This window comes from Dermacentor variabilis, chromosome 10 (genome assembly GCF_050947875.1).
Source record: "Dermacentor variabilis isolate Ectoservices chromosome 10, ASM5094787v1, whole genome shotgun sequence".
In the NCBI taxonomy this organism is placed as follows: Eukaryota; Metazoa; Arthropoda; class Arachnida; order Ixodida; family Ixodidae; genus Dermacentor; species Dermacentor variabilis.
In genome coordinates this window covers 64,029,340-64,049,192 of record NC_134577.1, presented here as the reverse complement: position 1 = coordinate 64,049,192, position 19,853 = coordinate 64,029,340, and the positions used below count along the sequence as shown (strand labels likewise).

General features: G+C 47.8%; 1 protein-coding gene across 2 annotated transcripts in view; it reads right to left on the bottom strand.

The window, feature by feature from the left end:
* The window catches only part of LOC142560637 (glycine dehydrogenase (decarboxylating), mitochondrial), a 50,941-nt gene that overhangs the window by 19,733 nt on the left and 11,355 nt on the right, over window positions 1-19,853 (bottom strand). For both annotated transcript variants that reach the window (XM_075672862.1, XM_075672863.1), the window contains 7 exons: window positions 18,610-18,688; window positions 10,145-10,445; window positions 7,774-7,851; window positions 6,925-7,072; window positions 5,220-5,416; window positions 3,567-3,769; window positions 1,611-1,750 (listed from right to left, as the gene is read on the bottom strand). In XM_075672862.1, coding sequence (XP_075528977.1) covers window positions 1,611-1,750; window positions 3,567-3,769; window positions 5,220-5,416; window positions 6,925-7,072; window positions 7,774-7,851; window positions 10,145-10,445; window positions 18,610-18,688 — 1,146 coding nt within the window. The remainder of the gene's footprint in view (window positions 1-1,610; window positions 1,751-3,566; window positions 3,770-5,219; window positions 5,417-6,924; window positions 7,073-7,773; window positions 7,852-10,144; window positions 10,446-18,609; window positions 18,689-19,853) is intronic.

Genomic DNA, 19,853 nt, shown 5'->3' with positions numbered 1-19,853 from the left:
TTAATAGAATATCTATAAATGAAAGCGGAAAAGTGGATAAACCGCAACAGGTGGAAAGCGAATTCCCCCCCCCCCCCCGTCAGCATTACCGTCGTGGTACTTTACCGAATTCATGGCGGCCACCTTCTCACCCACTTTCTTCGGTGCTTGCGTGTGCGTACAATATTATTAGCACAGAGAGTTACTCACTCGTGAGCGCCGCTTTGGCCGTCACTCACGGCTAAGCCGGCGATCGCGGAGCGTCCTTTTTCTATTATTTTTTAATAGCAGGCGTCACGTAGTCCGTTAGTTTAAGAGAAGGCAGCTGGCAAAGAAAGACCACGTATTCCAACTTCTAACAGACATACTAAGGCACCACGCAGTGCTAACAAAGCGAAAAAAAAAATTCAATCACACATAGAAAAGCATCTGGCAGAGGCTAATCTCCTTCGACATGCTCACACACGTAGTCCTCACATTCAATTCCAAGATCATCACTCGCAGCATTAGCACAACGACTGCGACATTGTACCGCTGAGCGCGAAGTCATAGGTGTGTGCGTGCTTGTGTGTATGTATGTGTATGTGTGCGCGCGCGCGGTGTGTGTGAGTGCGTATGTGGGCAGATGAGTATGTGGGTGCGTGAGTGAGTGAGTACCTCAGGGATCAGGGTATGATCACTTCGATCTCGGGGATCTTTACTTGCCTAGCAAAGTCTTCACGATAGACACACAGTTGCAACTTCGACATCTTCAATTTGCATAAACCTTCCCGCAACTACCTGTTGAAGAGGATTTATGTTTTAGCTATTAATAGCATCCACATTTCACATGTTTGTCGGATTTTTCCTGTTCGATATATGCCGATAAAGTAAGTGATAGTTCCGTGTAACCGGAGTTCTGAAAAGATAGGTTTCGTTTAACCCATAGTTTATTAACACTGTGCCTACGGGCGGCTGATCAAAGTTGATATCATTGTTTCGTTTATCCGGAAGTTCCGTTCAAGCGAGATTCGTATATGCACAGTTCACTGCAATTACTTTGCTAATGAAATTAAAAATCTAGGCTGCGGCGGTGGACAAATGCCAACACTTCTGTGCATTTAGGTGCTTGATGGTAAACCGCAGCTGTTCAAAACGCAAGGCCGTGCATCGTACATCTTTATCCGCATTCGTCCTCGAAAAGCAACACACACACACGCACGCACACACACACACACACACACACACACACACACACACACACACACACACACACACACACACACACACACGCAAGAACGTAGTTCCTGGTAGTCTTAGCAGTACTTACGAAGCCATGTGCAATCAGTAGCCGCTTTATTCCGCAATACTGTGCAACACTGACTGATTTCGTACGCAACATTGCGAAATCATATGCAAAACCTACACATTCTGAATGATCATGTGATGACAGCGAAAAACTGAGTGGTCCAGTTTGCAGTGATAAAGAAACTGCGTTTGCTGATACATCTTTCTGCGTGCGTTTACAATTCTTTTTTTGAATAGTTACAAGCGACCTGAAGCTTGAAATATACAGCAAAGCAATTTTGCTGGCAATACGCAGCTGCAACTTAATATTTACGTGCATCGCACGTTTAGCGAACTGAGCTTACCGTGCCATCGACGAAATACCGGAGATTGACTTCTTTCTCAGTCGCTCGTTTCTTGACAGTCTCCTGGGAGTCCGCCGGCTTTATCTTCAGGGTGTCGAAAAACCTCGGGTGGACCACGTGATGGCCAGCGCTTGCGGCTCCTACGAAACGCGCAAGGGGACAAAAAGTACAGTTTTCAGGGAAACAATTGGAAACTGGCTTGAGATTGCTTGACTTGCTCAGGCCAACTCAATGCTCCGCAATGATATACTGAATGCCGCAAAACTCCGTGACTTCGGTCCTTTGAGCCAATCAGATATGCCACGCTTTCCTCTCTAAGCCAATCAGAGCAGTAAAGAAAACTGAATTACCAAATTCCACAACAGTGCCGATTCGAAAAGTAGTAAGCACCCCGTTCGATTTCTGCACTGTCATTATTGAAAGAACGCTTACTGCACGTTTGCGATCATCAACTTGACGCTCGGCAGCTGCCTTCGATGTGCCTGCCTGCCCTTTGTAAGTACTGCAACATATCTGCGCTGTACACACTCCGGTGCAAAGTGAAAAGATAACGCTAGAAACAGCGAGTGTTCTTGGGCGTTTGCTCGTGCATACAGACGACTCGAAGCACTCGTGAACCGCCCCACAGGCGCTCCATGCCCAAAACCTTGAATCCCCAAGGGCGAGCGTTCACGGTTGGTGCTGCATTACTGAAGTTTTCCGGCCCATTACGCACGCACAACAGAACGGACACAGTTGGCGCTGTGTGGGCCTCCACCCTGTTTGTGTCAACGTGCTGTGAAACGTCCATCAATACATGCGTGTGCGACTCTGTGAAGCTGGCTTCTCCGCAGCAAGTGTCCCTGTAAGGAGAAGCCAGCTCCGCACATTTCCCTTTGTTTTGTAAGTCACGCACACGGCCCGTGTATTACGAAGCACTAATTGCGCGTGCGTACCTTTAACAGAGAACATCACTGCGAGAAATGAACGAATGAACCGAAGCTGACGCAGCGTGAACTCTCTCGATTCCGAGATCGACGCTCGATCGCTAGATCCACCAGGACGCGTACAGGCTGTTCCACATGGTGCGTGAACGACACATTGCTTTACGTCGCTCCACGCCAATCGCGACTGTCGCAGCTTCCCGCGACTGATTTGCATAAAGTCAGTCATGCCGTCGAAATAGAGGATATTCTGACGACGTCTGTTTTACGACGTTTTCGTGTGGGCGTCTCCGCTGTAGCGGACTAAGCGGTCGCAAAGATACAGCGCTAGTAAGGACTGCATAGCACGCTACTTATTCTATTTTAAGATATAAAACAAAATTTATTCAACCATCCACGGGCGAATACTTTTGAGTGGGGTGTCAACCTCGGGCGTCGTTTCGACGGAAATCGCGCTGTCACCGACGCATGTGAAAGCTGCCAGCGAAAGTCGCCCTGCAACGTGCGTGGCAACAGCGATTTTTTATATTTTTTTTTCGCACCAGTCGCTGCATGTGAAACAGCCTTATGACGCGCATGCGCTAAGTTGATATCTCATGCATCGCAATGCAGAATGCATTGCGCGTGTCACGAGCAGAATTGGAGGATCCAACAGGACCCCGAAACGGCTGGAGGACGTCCGTAACGAACGTCCATGACGTTGTTCTTGATGACGATAACAGTAGAGCGCCACTTCGCGGTACAGTCACGCGACAAACGGGATCGCGGTCGGAGTGTTTAAGCCGAATGAAAAAGCACCCGAAAACACGCACGGGCTGTCGAACGCAACTCTCCTGTCGCAGTTCACAGGACACGATACCGGAAGCTCCGAGTCTACGGAAGCGCCGTGCGGTCGCCATAGTCGCCGCGCATTACACTGCGAATCCAGTTATATCCAGTCTGGCGTGCACCTCACGAACCGGTGCGAAACGTGGCGGTAGGCGCCGAGCGTGTTACAAAAAAAAAATATATATATATATATAAGGTGGTTCACCTCTGGCGAGAAGCAGCGTGGCGTTGTGCACCCTGGTGGCGATGTCGCGCAGTCCCTGCGGCCCGTGGTAGATGGCGTACAGGGCGGACATGTTGGCGAGCAGCGCCTGCGCCGTGCAGATGTTGCTGGTGGCCTTGTCTCGGCGGATGTGCTGCTCGCGCGTCTGCAGCGCCAGCCGGTACGCGCGGCCGCCGGTCGCGTCCCTGCGAGGGCGTCGGTGACACGCGACAATGTCACGTGTCGCGTGCAGACTCTCCTTCGCTCTTCGATGGGTTTCATGGGACCCAGGTGGACATCATTACAATGGCAGTGAAGGAAGCAGTAATTAGGTTTCTGAGGAGTTCGCGTCGTCCAAAATGTGACCCGTGTTTCAGGAGGCAAGCTTTCTAAGCTCCAGAATAATGTTAACCCCCGATTATCTTTTGTGAGAACCACAACTGGGCGTTTCTTTTTCTTTAATTTGCCACAATTGGAGCAGCAATGCCGCGGTCGGGAACCGAGCACTAGTCCCGTCAAAATCGTTTCTTTTTTCGTATGCATGGTTTCCTCAATTATGCGAGGCCAACTTATATGCAAGCTGTAGCGACCAACTATATGTTGCTTTTTTTTTAGCCTTGACGGTAAGCCAACCCACAAACTCTTTCTCGGCAGGACAACGTCATAGCCATTGAGGGAGAGCCAATGGAAAGTAGGGAGTGTGTGAATAGTGATTTTTTTTAGACCGAATCGAATAATTAAATTATGTGGCTTTACGTGCCAAAACCACTTCCTGGTTATGAGACACGCCGTAGTGGAGGACTCCGGAAATTTCGACCACCCGGGGTTCTTTGACGTGAACCTAAATCTAAGTACACAGGTGTTTTCGTATTTCGCCCCCAGCGGAATGCGGTCGCTGTGGCCGGGATGCGATCCCGCGACCTCGTGCTCAGCAGCCCAACACCATAGCCACTGAGCAACCACGGCGGGTCCGACTCGAATACGAACATAATAGTGCCAGAAGCGAATCGACTCGAATAGTTTTCTAAATAGTTTCGGAATAACGAATACACGTTATCAAAATAAATATAGAACGGTGTTCTCATTCCAGTTTCCTTAAGGTTAGCAAGTTTATGCCGTTACACGGTACGCTATGACGCGTTGATTATTAAAATCACAAATGGAGCATATAAGGAGCAAACAAGTAGTTTCTTCGCATGTATGGGGCTCTTCAGAGAGTACAGATCGTAAAGTGAGGCTACCTAAGCACGTGGCTTCTCCACTACGAAAGTTTTCGTGCATTATGTCTATACTATGCCCACAGGGGTGAAAATTTTACCGTACCTTTGCTCCAATCCTATGTTTATTTGATCGCAATTGGCGTTTAAACATATTCGAAAAGTATTCGAAAAAATACTCGCTTTTACGAATAGTTACTCATTCGATTGGAAGACCGAATCGAATAGGAAGCTACTCAACTCGCCATTCGAAAATTTCGTACATTCGTACGTCCCCCTAAATTGAAAAAAAAAAAGGAAGGCATCACACAAATTCGCCTCTCGCGTTCGATTCTAGCCCGAGCCCCACCGATTTCGGTTCAAAACGCAAGTTCGCTGCTCCAACCCTCGACGGCTCACTGGGTACCACGCGGTACCCACTGGGTACCGTGCCACCCACCTGGTGACGCCGACAACCCTGCCGGGCATCAGCCTCGTGAGGGAGCTGCGCACGGCGAAGAATCCGGCGTGCGGTCCGCCGTAGTTGAGCGGCACCCCGAGGCGCTGGCTGGTGCCGATGGCGATGTCGGCGCCCAGCTCCCCGGGAGGACGCATCACCGTGAGCGCCAGCAGGTCCGTGGCACACACTGCCAGCGCCTGCGACCAGAGACGACGCCAAGGGAGACGCTTGTGGTAGGCGCCCGGCAAGCGACAGCGCGTCGTCCCCGGGTTGGGTCGACAGCGACCGTGAACCCGTCATTCATTCATTCATTCATTCATTCATTCATTCATTCATTCATTCATTCATTCATTCATTCATTCATTCATTCGTATGCCCTCAAGACCCAGAGGGCGTTACAGAGGGCGTGGGTGCAATGTAAATACAAAACAAAACAACAAAAAGAATTTACAGGAGAAAACAACAACATTAGTTTGCAGCTGCACCAAGAGACCCGAAAGATACCCAATAGATGCCGGCAAACTCGTTTCGGCTGTTAGAGGACGAGGGTGTGTTGTCACGAAAAACTGAAAGTGAAACACCTTTACGGGAAAACCTGCGAAATGCACCTCCGCAATTCCTCGTTAATACAAGCAACATCGTTGTAAAGATCGCGCGCAGTACTGCTCCCGATAGAGCTAGCTGTAAGCACAACCAGCAAAGAGAACAAACGGTTAGTTAACATCAATTCAAGGGGTACTTAGTGAAGGAAGCCGCTAATTTTTCAGACGCACGTCACTTGATCTGACGAACCGTGCGACCGTTGGCCGACGTTCAAGGCATCCTCGGCGGCGGAACCTGACAGGCAATTCCGCAAAAAGCATTGGATGTCGACCACTGCATATCCCTTGTTGTCAAAACTTCTTGGCTTGTCTGCAGGAGGGCAGAGGGTATCGTAACTCTTGCGGAGTCCAAACCTTGTCGCATTATCTTTTCTGCGGCATTGACCCGGCGCGTTCATTACGCACCGCAGCTCTGAGGCGGCTACGGGCTTGCTACGTGCGCTCGTTGTAGATCAGAAAATGAGCCTTGGGTTGACGCCTGAATTCCTTCGTTGTAGAGTCGAATTCGCTGTAGCGGTCTTCGCTGTAGAGGCACTTACAATACACATGGAAGACGGGCATTCCACCAGTATCTATTATCGATTTGCAATAACTCTATGTACTTCTGATAGCGCGGTTTGTATTTTCCGTAATATTTGTGCCTTTGATGTTGATTTTTCTACGCATGATACTGACATATGTAGTCGGCCCTATCTGTGGTAAAACTCCGTACATTTTACATTTCATAAAGAAAGAAGAAGGGGCATATGAAACTCTTTCGTTATACAGGCGATTTCTTTGTGGAGGCGTTCGTTGTAAAGGTATTTGACTGTACGTCCAAAAAGAAAAAGAAAAGGAAAGAAAGAATCTTGAGAGATACATTTAAGAGTAGACACTGCGTGCACAGCTGCGTGCGAAAGCAGATGAAAATTTTGCGTCAATTTTTTTTTTTGTTAGTAACAAGCCTTTTTCAACCAAATGAGCCAAAGAAAGGTTTTCAATAAATAAATAAATAAAATGTTCTGCGAGCCTAAAGTGATTTAATGCTTCTCATTACCGACCTTTAGCACGGGCGATAACTCTTTAGCATATCGCCTTCAGACAGTAGCTGGCCGCCTCCTTACCTTGGCGTCGTGGCAGGCCTTGATAAGGCCCTCGAAGTTCTCGATGGATCCCTCGGTGTCCGGGTACTGGTAGAGCACACCGCACACGTCGCCTCGGGAAAAGTCCATCTTCGCGACGTCCGACACCACTACGTCGATTTCCAGAGCGCTGCAAAAAGAAAAAAAATGGGCGGGGCGCAAGCTCCGTGCAGGTACAACTAAATGATACCCACAACAGTGCTAGGTAGATAGACTCCTCCGAGCTATGGAGGTTTCGCATAGCACACATTTATGACGTCGAAAGCGGGGGTGGAACTGGCCCCGCATCGACGAAATTATTATGTGCTAGCTAAGCGCTTCTAAGCGCTTCTCTATGTCCCGTACACCGTACCGGTGCGTGTAAAAAAGGGGGCAAATTAACCAGCCAACAAAGGCATGAAGATGCCTTGTCGGTAGCTGCATACTTTTCTTTCAGGACGCCGCGTTTTGGCACCTTGTGTTGGCTGAAGTGTGTGCCAGAAGCGCGGCGCACGGCTGGCTTCTGCATACCGCTGCCCTCGTAATGCCGGACGCCGCGACATGAGCAAATCGAACCCGCAACCTCGTGCTCCGCATCAGGACTTCATAGACCACTGAATCACTGCGACCGGCCTCGACAGAACGAGCGCCGCTGTTGCCAGCGTGTAGGATTTGAGAGGAACGAAAGAAGTCCGCAAGGAACTGAGCAGTAGGCATCGGGTCGAACTTCAGGTGACGAGCAGGACGCGTTCCAAGACGCGTTAGACGTTAAAGAGGTGTTATGTAGTTGACCTTGGAACTTTTTTCACAGAGAGTGTTGTGTTTTTCCTTAAATCAACAGAGCTCACTCACTCTGCTCGCGTCTGAACCACGGCGAGAGTCTGCGGGTGCACCTTGTCCGAGATGAGCATTGTCTTCTTCTTGGTGAACCTGCAGAAACGAGAGGCATATATAGATCAGAGTTGCTGTGAGCTCACACAAAGCAGGTGTTTTCTTTTAGTTTTTTTTCGCGCAACAAAAGCTGGACGACAGGTGTATACAACGATCTGATTGTGCAGATAGCATCCCACTATGAATACTGGAAGAGATCGCCAAATTAAAGCGATGCATGTTTTAACGAAGGTGTTGGTCACGTGCTGGTGCATCCACTCGGCGCATAAGGCTGAGGTCAGCGCAACACCGCGACCTGGTAACAAAAAGAACGTTAACGTCATTCACTTTTATTCCCTAAAATAGGTTGATACGCTGGCACTTTTTTCGTAACGGGCAGCCACCAGCGGTTAAGCTTGCTGTGAAACATGCCTTGCGCATGCGTATACTTCGTTCAGGCCACAACACATTGGTGCTCTGTGATGCGTATATGAATAAAACCCTCGAACAAAACGACCGCAAGCTGGGCAAACTATAACGAATTCATTAAGAAAAAAATGAGCGAAAAACAAAGACACTAAGCAAAAAAGAAAAGTCATGAACGCAAGGTTCTAACGGCCGAGGAGAAAATTATTAGTCACGTGCACAAAAAAATGTCTTAAACAGACATCACATTTAGGCATAGTAATCGAACGGCCAATGAGTTTGAAGAGGCTTCCCGCATTAACCAGTCAGGCGACCACTGCGTCAGTCAGGCTTGAAGTACGCTGACGGAGAAAAACGGTTTTACATCCTAAGCCGTTCGTGACTGAGGTGAATTTTAATAGGGTCGGATTTATCGCGGACGGCCTCTCCTGGTGCTGATGCACGCGGGAGATGTGAGAACGTACCACGCAGCGTATTCTCTCTTTTTATGCGCGTATATGTGACTGCATTGGTTCCCATTAAACACTGGCGATTGCGCCCAAATAAACGCCGCGACGGAACTGCATGCGCCCATGTCTTTCCACGCCTAATGACTTCGTTTTATTGCGATGCTAATCATGCGAACACTCCAGGCGCGTTCACGCTGGCGGTGTTGTCGCAGGAACTACGGCGTGTAAGCGCAGTGCGCGGGCACCAACTTCGCCGGGCGCACTCTGGCTGCGAGGCCGAGCGGATGGATGGATGGATGTTATGAGCGTCCCCTTTGGAACGGGTCGGTGGGTTGCGCCACCAAGCTCTCGCTATTATACTGCCTAATGTCCTACCTAGGTTAAACGAGAGAAAAAGAAGAAAAAAACGATACGAACTCCCACAACCAAATTTTCTGATCCCCTATTGCGAACTGTGCTTTTGTACGTCTCCGTTTTTTTTTGTCGTTTCCCTACTTTTATTCCATCAATCCACCAATCGCCTCTTACTAATCCCTACTGCGGACATGTTTACTTTTCCCCTGCTCTCGCTGAACCCAAGGCTTTCAAGGAGGCCAGTGCTGCCTAAATCGACAGCTGGGCAGACGTCTTCACATTCTAATAAAACATGCTCCATAGTTTCCCTAGCTTTACCGCAGCCAAGCACGTGCTTCTTCCTTTTTGTATCTCGCTTTATAGGTGCGTGTTCTAAAGCATAAGGGGCGCATACGCGACCCGAGCGCCCCGCGTTGGAGGCGGCGTCATCTGCTGCCGGCGGCGCGGCGAAGGGCGAACCCGAGAAGGCTGGCGGCTTGAACGCGCGCGGTCTTCTCGCGCGCCCGCAGTGTTGGAGGTCACGTGGTCTGCCGAGTTTGCGAAAGGAGCGGGTGTACGGGACGACGATCGCTTCGCGACAAGAACGTGCGCTTCCCCGCTGCTTTGCACGCTCCGTCCCGCTAGCACTGTGACAGCGAGCAACCGCGGTCATCGAGTGACCTCAGCTCGTCTGTGTCTGCCAGCGCGCGACGCCACGTTCGTTGCAATTTACAGCGACCTCCTTGCAGTCGCCCTCAATGCTTCAGCGTTCGGGTGAGCGAGTGAGAAAACTTTATTTCGAATCAGAACGATTCGCGTCCGGCGAGTTAGCGGGCTGGGGCTCCCGCCGAGGTTACGGCCACGAGTTCTTGCCTCCCGGCGGCTTCCTTGGCCCGCTGGACCGCCCAGAGTTCGTCTTCCAGGTTCGAGCTGAGCAGCGCGGTCTGCCTTCGCGCGCGGAGGCTGTCGATGGAGGCTTCTCTCGCATTGTCCTGTATTGGTTCCTGTCATTCCCGTGGCACGTGTTCTAGCGTGGCTCTGGCGCCACACGCTTTGCATCTGTCTGTTGTGCATACGTCTGGACTGCGACATTCTATTTTTTTCCCCCTCCCCGTCTTTTTTTTCGAGGTAGACCCTCGAAGTACCTGGTGCAGAGTCCCATCGCCTCGGCGGCGGCTGTCCCTTCGTCGAGCAGCGACGCGTTGGCCAGGTCCAGGCCCGTGAGGTCGGCCACCATGGTCTGGTAGTTGAGCAGGTTCTCGAGACGGCCCTGCGCGATCTCGGCCTGGTACGGTGTGTACTGCGTCGTCCAGCCGGGGTTCTCGAACACGTTGCGCACTATGGTGGCCGGCGGCAGGCAGCCGTAGTAGCCCATGCCGATGTACGAGCGCCACACGGCGTTCTGCGAGGCCAGCTCGCGGGCGCGCTCGAGGAGCTCCTCCTCGCCTGCGAGGGGAGAGAGTGAGACACACGCGCTGTGCTCGAAACGCTCGTTACGCAACAACAACAACAACGAGGAGGAGGAGGGCGACGACGACCACAGCTAGGAGGACGTCAAATGGGATCCAGCAATAACAACAAGAACGATAAATAATGGCTAAACGTTACTAAGTATGATTTTAGTATACCTTACATTTCGGTAAACCAGTGCGCGACCTTTGGCAGGAATGTTGCAGGGCTGAGTTCTTAAAAAAAAGTGTTTATTCAACTTACAAATTAATTATTTTAGTTCTTGTATATACCCCCGCACAGCTGCCACAGCTTCTGGAAATCATGGAAGCAAGCACAGAAAAGCGTCATTTGGGGTGCTTTCAGTACATCAGTGCCGCAGCAGTTTGAGTATATTGATGGCGTTTCCCTTTCATTGGCGATTTTCACACAGTGAAGAAACGAAATCACCCGGAGACACGTAGGGTAAATATGGGGGATGCGGAAAAAACAGGAACATGGTGTTTGGCCGCATATTTCATGGACCGATACAACAGCGCAGGGAGAACTCGTGTTGTTGTGCAACAAGAACCACAGTCGAATTGACTACAGAAGAAAAAAATAGAAAGAGGACGGCGCCACCAAATTTCTTGGCGTTAAGGTTTCAGCACTTGAGATTCTTTTGACGTTTGCGTCGTATTGGGCACGATAATTACGACAGAGTACTAGCTGGCGCCACCTAAAGGAGAGAACTCCTAAAGTACACACAATCGAAAATAAGATATAGCAAAAAGAGCGAGAGAACAGCACATATATCTAGCGGGACACTTTCCCGATCACGGCACAACGTAAACGATACGTTTTCATTCTTCGACATTCTATTGGAGTAATTGGGTGCAGTTATGAAAAAAGAATGCTATAAATAAAGGTATTTCGAATATGAAACCTAATCTAGACACTCCCATAGAGATGGAGCTACTTGGTTCAACAGGGCCCGGTTGACGAAGTCTTGCCCAAATGTAACTACTTTCCGAAGTCTAAAAAATGGCAAAGTTCCAACATTTACTAGAGATGGACCATTTCACGTAAATGCAATGGACTTCTTCAATATCGGCGCTGTGGTTGCGTAAAGAGGCTACCTTTGTGTTTCTCACGTTTATTTGTATAGGTAAATCGAAGCTGGCACCGACGTATACAGCCGTGATCAAAAGTATACGGACCACAGGATCGCCGAGGAAACGGAATGTCTTCGTAATTAACACGCATAAACTGAAACTGACGAGTGGACCAGGAACTTCGCAGTGCCAAGTTACGACTGACCTATTTCAAGTTTCCTTCAGGGACAGAGGATAAAATCAGTTTTATCGCGCAGCCCCTGGTCCGTACACTTTCGCTCACGGGTGCACGAAGCTTCCTCTTGAAAGTAGAAGTCTGTCCTGCAGATAACCGCATATCTATTCTAAGCAGCAGTGCGCAATTCAAGACGCGTGTTTCCCGCACGCGATTCTGGTGATGCGTTTTGCGCGAACGCTGCGTTTTTACAATGGGTGCCCGACCAGCGCCTTCGCGTATCTCGACTTTATGTTATCTCTCTGCTGCCGGTTGAGCCGTTGCAGATCAAGGGACGTATCCTCGGGCAATCACTTTCGGCGATACTAGCCCTTTCGCGTGACGTAGTGGTCGACTACATAATCAGCTCATCCGGTTTCGCTCAACCCGCTAATCAGCGCGCACTGACAGTGATATCTACGAAAGTGACCGTCCGAGAATACGTCCCCAGATCGAAGTTTCACGTCGAAATCCTTGCTTCGCGTACTTGACGCTTTTGCAAAAAATGAGCGGGTAACGGAAAGAGATGTAGCGTTTTGAAGATTACCACGTGAAGCGCCATAGCGAAGTAAGCGAAATAAATGTGTATTTAACGTCAGACACTGCGGTACAATTTGCTTCGGATCAAACGCTATAAATACGTACTCCGGTTAGGGCAGTATAATGAAACAGCAGTTCTCCTGCTGCAAAAATCATTCTGAAGAGCCTCTACTTGCATCAGTCTTTCCTCCTGTTGGCTGCAGCAACTGTCGCACCTTATAGCACTTACAGTATTAAAACAAAACGAATATTCTAACCCTGGGATAAAGAAAGTACGCGAAAGTGTATTAGTGGTTTGAATTTGAGAACTTACCAACTCGAAGACTATGAAAGATGAATTGACGACACGTTCTGCAACTCGCTTTCGTTGCAACTGCGTGAAACTGAACTTCATGATTAATTTAACTTCATACTTAAGTTATGCCGAGTAACAGCACAAACGAAAAAAAAAATCGATGACTTTGAATAATTACCTCTCGAATCAAATGATAAATACTATTCGATTTGTCGAAATTTTATATATTCGCGCACCCAAATAGCAATTCACCTCCCCTATGCTCCGTAGGGCTTCACTGTCTGCTTGCTAATCACTTTCGTACGGTTATAATTAACAAGAAAACGAGTTCCTCGAGTTCACTTAGTCTTCCCGCGACACAGAGAGATATGCGACGGCGCGAATAAATCGACCGCAGCCTACAATTTCGAGCAAGTTCTTTGACAGTGTTAGGGTTCACTGTGCGTGGCGATGAATGGAACGGATTCCAAGCGCCTGAGACCCGACGTGAGCTACGTTCAACCCTTCTACGCCAGGGAGTGGTTTTTCTCCGTATTCCTCTGTGGATCGCTAGGGAGTGGTTTTTCTGCTTATTCCTTTGTGGATTGCCAGGTAGTGGTTTTTCTCTGTATTCCTGGTGTGGATTGCCAGGGAGTGGGTTTTCTCCGTATTCCTCTGTGTGGATGGCCAAGGAGTGGTTTTTCTGCTTATTCCTTTGTGGATTGCCAGGTAGTGGTTTTTCTCTGTATTCCTGGTGTGGATTGCCAGGGAGTGGTTTTTCTCCGTATTCCTCTGTGGATCGCTAGGGAGTGGTTTTTCTGCTTATTCCTTTGTGGATTGCCAGGTAGTGGTTTTTCTCTGTATTCCTGGTGTGGATTGCCAGGGAGTGGGTTTTCTCCGTATTCCTCTGTGTGGATGGCCAAGGAGTGGTTTTTCTGCTTATTCCTTTGTGGATTGCCAGGTAGTGGTTTTTCTCTGTATTCCTGGTGTGGATTGCCAGGGAGTGGTTTTTCTCCGTATTCCTCTGTGGATCGCTAGGGAGTGGTTTTTCTGCTTATTCCTTTGTGGATTGCCAGGTAGTGGTTTTTCTCTGTATTCCTGGTGTGGATTGCCAGGGAGTGGGTTTTCTCCGTATTCCTCTGTGTGGATGGCCAAGGAGTGGTTTTTCTCCGTATTCCTCTGGATGGATTGCCAGGAAATTATTTTTTTTTCGCCGTATTCCTCTGTGTGGACTGACCAGTCTGCTGACGAGGGCCTCTACCAGGGAGCAAGAGAGAATGAGGTCGCCCGGATGGTTTAGTGTATAAGAAGGCCAGCGAGACGCCACGTGGAGATCTTTGCGCTTGCGGAGCACGCACGCCGAACGTTTTTGTACCTTTTTGTCTTGGAGCGCACCGCTCACCCGTAACAATGTATTAAACTTCTGTTATTTGTTTTTTTACATCATCTCGTGTTCACTGCCGAACCCTCTCCGACGGTCAACCTGGTTCGAGCTACAAGCAGACGCTGCTGAAGGTCGCCGAAATCCCGTCACCGTAACTACTGGCAGCAGCCTTAACAAAAGCAAGCCGAGGCCTAATACGCGCTCGCAGCGAACCGCCGAAGACTTCGCTTTGCTTGCGCTCCTAATGCGTGTGACAAGATTCGCGGTGCCGCAGTCGGTTCCGATTACGGCACTCGACTGCATTCGCAGCTCGTGTCCATATTTGGTAGCCGGCATATCAGCGTCCCCATTATAGCCATCAACCCCCACCGCAGTACAGCAGCACTGTGTTGAGCAACACAAAGACTCTCTCCGCGGCAGCGCAGAGAGGCAAGCGACTCCGCTGTGGAGAGCTTATCGCATTGCGCTTCACTTCTGGCACCTTCGTGGCTCCCGCGTGAGAGACGACGGACAGACGTCGTCGCGTTGCCCTTGCGCCCAGTGGGCTTCCTGGCCCACAGTCAAAGTACCGATAGGAAGGCTCCGTGACGCTGTCGTATCGACGTTATCAGAACCGCGACTCGGCGAGAAAAAGGGGTCAACCGCCTCCGCGCGGTGGGGACGATCGAGTACAGGCAGGCGGACACACCTGCCTCGCAACGTCTGCAACAGTCGCGTGACCTTCGTCTTGTCGGTTTGCCCAGTAAAGTTGGACGGCCGGTGAAGTCAACAAGAGCGAACAACAAGCGGTAATAATTCGGGCGCTCAAAACAACGTCGGGCATTCTCGATTAATCTTACCAGCGCGAAAGAGAGATGGGGCGCGGAGAAGAGACGCAGACACCTCCAAACGCTGGACTGGTGTGTTATTCGGAGACTAAAAGGCAACCATGATGACACTATTCCTAGTGTGCTTACTTTTGATTATGTGCAATACAGTAAAACTTCCTTGGCTGACAAAGTTAATGATTATTAAGTAGTGGGGCGCCATGCCAAGCGCATGCCAGAATAGAAGAGCTGGAAAAATACACACCCTTTCAGAGCACCAATAGTATTTTCCTGCTACCATGCAGTGAACTTAAGTATTTTCTCTCCTGAAGTCCTTGAAGAAGGATACTGCAGCAGGAACTGATGAGCTCAACGGCGAACTAATAATAACCGTTACTAATATTCTGTCTGGACTATTACGCCATATATGTAACAATGCTATAGCCACTGGCGTTTCTTTCTGATAGCATAAAAATTACCAGAGTAGTTGTGTTGAATAACGGAGCCTCCTTTAATTATACGAATAATTACAGACCGATGTCTGTCCTGTCTCTATTCTCTGAAGTATTAGAACATTTTTTGAAAACATGGTTAACAATATTTTTGGATGAAAAACTAGCTCTTGCCTACCAACAACATGGTTTCCGCGAGAAAAGGTAGACAGGAATGGCACTGCTTGAAAGAAAAGATAATAATTTTTACCATGTGTTGTACCCTTTAGTTTCTTTTTCTGGATTTCCGGTAGGTCTTCAATTAAACACTCCGTATTATTTCATAAGCTCACATTTTACGGGATCCATGGCGTTACCTTAAACTTAATGCGTGGTTACTTCTCCGGTAGATTACAATATATATGCCATAATATTCTCTGCTCACTCATGAAACAAACAACATATAGTGACCCTCAAGGGTATATTCTAAGTGATTCATTCTTTATTATATACGTACATGACATTGTCAACAGACCGCTTCGGGCATCGTTTTGTACGCTAACGATACTAATGCGTTCTTTTCGGGTCATCGGCTATGTGGATTAAGAACCTACGACGGATATTTGGCTAAATGAGCTGTTACTTTGGCTGTCACTGAACCGACTTCAGTTAAAACGGTAGTCAAAACGAAATCTGTTGTTTTTAAGCCCCAAAAGCAACCTGATGACATTAATATATTCAGGTTAGTTTCAATAGGTACACGATAGAGCGCACGTCAGTCGTTAAATTCTTAGGCGTTCTTTATCGGAGAAAGCTTAAGCTGCTCAAACCATGTCAGTAAAGTTCATTCTACAATCTCCCGGTTTTTACATGCGCTATTTAAAATAATCAGAAGAATAAGAATGGGCTGGAGTGCGTTTGGCAGGCAGTCCCAAATCATGAACAGCAGGTTGCCGTTATCCCTCAAGAGAAAAGTGTATAATAGCTGTGTCTTACCAGTACTCACCTACGGGGCAGAAACCTGGAGGCTTACGAAAAGGGTTCTACTCAAATTGAGGACGACGCAACGAGCTATGGAAAGAAGAATGATAGGTGTAACATTAAGGGATAAGAAAAGAGCAGATTGGGTGAGGGAACAAACGCGAGTTAATGACATCTTAGTTGAAATCAAGAAAAAGAAATGGGCATGGGCAGGACATGTAATGAGGAGGGAAGATAACCGATGGTCATTAAGGGTTACGGACTGGATCCCAAGGGAAGGGAAGCGTAGCAGGGGGCGGCAGAAAGTTAGGTGGGCGGATGAGATTAAGAAGTTTGCAGGGACGGCATGGCCACAATTAGTACATGAACGGGGTTGTTGGAGAAGTATGGGAGAGGCCTTTGCCCTGCAGTGGGCGTAACCAGGCTGATGATGATGATGATTTAAAATTAAACACTTGGTTCTATCGTGGCTGAAGCGTCGCTTGTACTACACACTGGCTCAGTCACATTTACACGGTACTGTTTGCCTGCCTGTGACGCTACAATTAAATGTAATGTGAAACGAGTAATTACTCTTCAGAAACAAGCTTTGCGTCGCATTGAAAACCTTGGTCGCCGTGGTCATACAGCTAAGTTCTTAAAACACGGGATATTAAAAGTTAATCGACTATTTCATCCGAAGCTCGCTGTGCATGTGCAGGCTGAACTGGCCAAAAATTACTTTCCCTGAAACATATCTTTGCAGCAACGGACAACACGATCTTAGGCAAAACTATATTGATGTTCTTCGATGCCAGAAGAACTACGGTACTAAACAACTTCGGTATTTATTGACAATTTTTTAAACGAACATCGAAGCGCGTTTGGTGTTATCAATAAATCGCCAAATGACTTCAAGAAGGCTGTGAAATCGCATCTAATGTCTTCAGAATGATAGTATGTCAACATATACTGCTTTGTGAATATGTTTCTAAGTTTCCTGTACACTAAACCGAATTTATTCATACCCCCCCTGCCCCCCTCCTATTATTACAGTTCTCTAGATATTGTATAGCGTATTCTTGTTTTCCTTCGTACTTTTTGTGCGTCTTGTTCACAAAATTGAGTTGTGTTTGTTTCTTTCTTTTACTTTTGTATGACTGCTTTCATTACGTATTCGCTGTCTTGTCAATCGCAAAAGGCAATGATGCTTCTCACTTTTGCATATGCCACCTTTCCGTTGTGCAGTGTATGGGTGATAAGGCACAGGTCAAGTGGAGGATTTCTGCCTTTAGCCCTGCCATCCGAGACCGTCTTTGTGAGTGAAATAATTGAAAATATTTTTTAAAAAAATATTCTGCTTGTAGCTTCTGAGTACTCCCTGTTTTCACGTCACTTGCCACATCATTTTCGCGAATCGCTGACTTGTATTACTTTGATATACTCGGTTGTCAGCGCATCAATCATCCTTTTTGCCCAGAGATATGTCCAGGAATCGACTAACGCTAAACCACGGATAAAATGCCAAGAAAGCCTCGTTTTAACGTACGTACAACGGCAGAACTCAATCTTTGATGTACCGTTACCCTTCAACTATTGAGCTCTCTGGAGCCTCGAAATATCGGCTTCCTGCTTCAACTCAAAAACAAATTAGGATAGAAAAACCTCCTACATGAAACCTGAACACATGTCAACTCACAGGCACCTTCAAAGCAGCACGACCTCGAAATAAAATCACGCATTATATTCAACGCTTTATTAATTCTCTATAGCTTAGCCTTAGGGCATGTGCCACTGCGACACAAAGGCTATAAAAGTTTTTACATTTGCAGTGGGCAACATGACCACAGCAAGAGATTGCATAGGACGAAAGTAAACAATTGCACAAATCGCCGTCAGTTGCTTAGCATTTATTTAACCACTTGTCGAAAGCGTCGCCTCATTCACGTAGACTTCAACATGTGCGTTGGATCTGCATTTTCTTTAATTATTCGCAAAGCTAAATAAAACTGTTGCAAATAATGCTTTCCAACCTACAGAACCAATGGGAACCTGACGGAGAAGTCTTTAGTTCGTCGCAGGTATAAACGTATACGCCTGTTTTCGGATGCGCTGCCATGTCGAATTCAATTTAACAATAAAGAAACAGAGGCGAACAGTGGTCCAACTAGGGGTGTCTGCCTTGTGTCAACGTTTCGACGACAACGGGTCGACTTGTCGCCAGGGAAACAACAATATCATGTCGCCTAGTCAAAACGTTGACTCTAGCACAGTACATATCTTGTTCGAGCCCTGTTCATGATTTGGACTCCGCATCATAACGTGTTACCGGCGGATCTGACAAAGAGCCATTCGCAAAATAAATGCTCTGTCCCTCTGGCTGCGATCATTTGTCTCGTTTCAATCGTAAGATGGGTCACCCGTAGAAGCAGAAAGAAACGGTGCAAATCGGACTCACGCAGTGGAGGGTCTATCTTCATCTCCCTGTTGAGTCGGATGCCGGAAGGGACCGTCTTGTCGATCAGCTCGGCGATGTTCTGCGAAGCAAGATTACATGAACTTAATGAACACAAACGTCAGTCAAGAGTGCAATCGCCATGCGTTTAAGATGTGAAAATCTTATGGGAAAAGAAAAATAGTCATCCAGCTGAATGTAAGAAAATAAAAAGAGTTGTCAGGAGGGTGACATTCTTTTTTGTAAACGACGAGAGACTTTTTTAATGAGATTATAAAAACGTTTTTGCTGAAGATGCCACTCTGTCGGTTTCTTTGCCATGAAAATACTGCTTAGATGAATTTTTTTCTCCTAGCCGACTATGAATCCAAGGCTTTCCATTTGGGAGCCTGGTTCTCTAACCACTGTACTCACCACGGCACCTATTTTGTCCTTTCGTGCTATTTAAATTTACATTAAATAAGTAAACAAAAACATGCACACAAGTATCTGACAAACTGGTGACAGTCAGAACGACGGACATATTGACTGAACGACACAATTAACAGATAAGCTAACTAATCACATGGCTGGCGCGAACACAAGCACACAAACTCCAACGCGCACACACACAGAGAATGAGAGAATGTTCATACTTCCGAGTGAAATTATTATGATGATTATTATTTTTTGAAATGCATACGTTACACTAAAAGGGTGGCAAGGATACGAAACATTACAGCAACCCTTGGAATATCTCGCAAAGCTGTCCTATAACTTTGTTTTTTTAGCACATGCGAAACACGATGCAGGTAGGGAATGAACGTCATTTTTTTTCCGCGTGCTGGGATTTCTGTTTTTCTTCTGGCGTGCCAATGCTTGTACCGTGAAAAAATAAAGGAACGACACAAGCGCATAGGAAAACGTAAAGTAAATTGCGGGGTTTTACGTGCCGAAACCGCTTTCTGATTATGAGGCACGCCGTAGTGGAGGACTCCGGAAATTTCGACCACCTGGGGTTCTTTAACGTGCACCTAAATCTGAGTACACGGGTGCTTTCGCATTTCACGCCCATCGAAATGCGGCCGCCGTGGCCGGGATTCGATCCCGCGACCTCGTGCTCAGCAGCCCAACACCATAGCCACTGAGCAACGACGTCGGGTATAGGAAAACATAGAAACAGTTTTATTGACTGCTTTGAGGTAGACGCGTCTATCGCACTCCTATGTCCTGTGTATTGAGATATGTAGGGCAGACTGGCACATGGA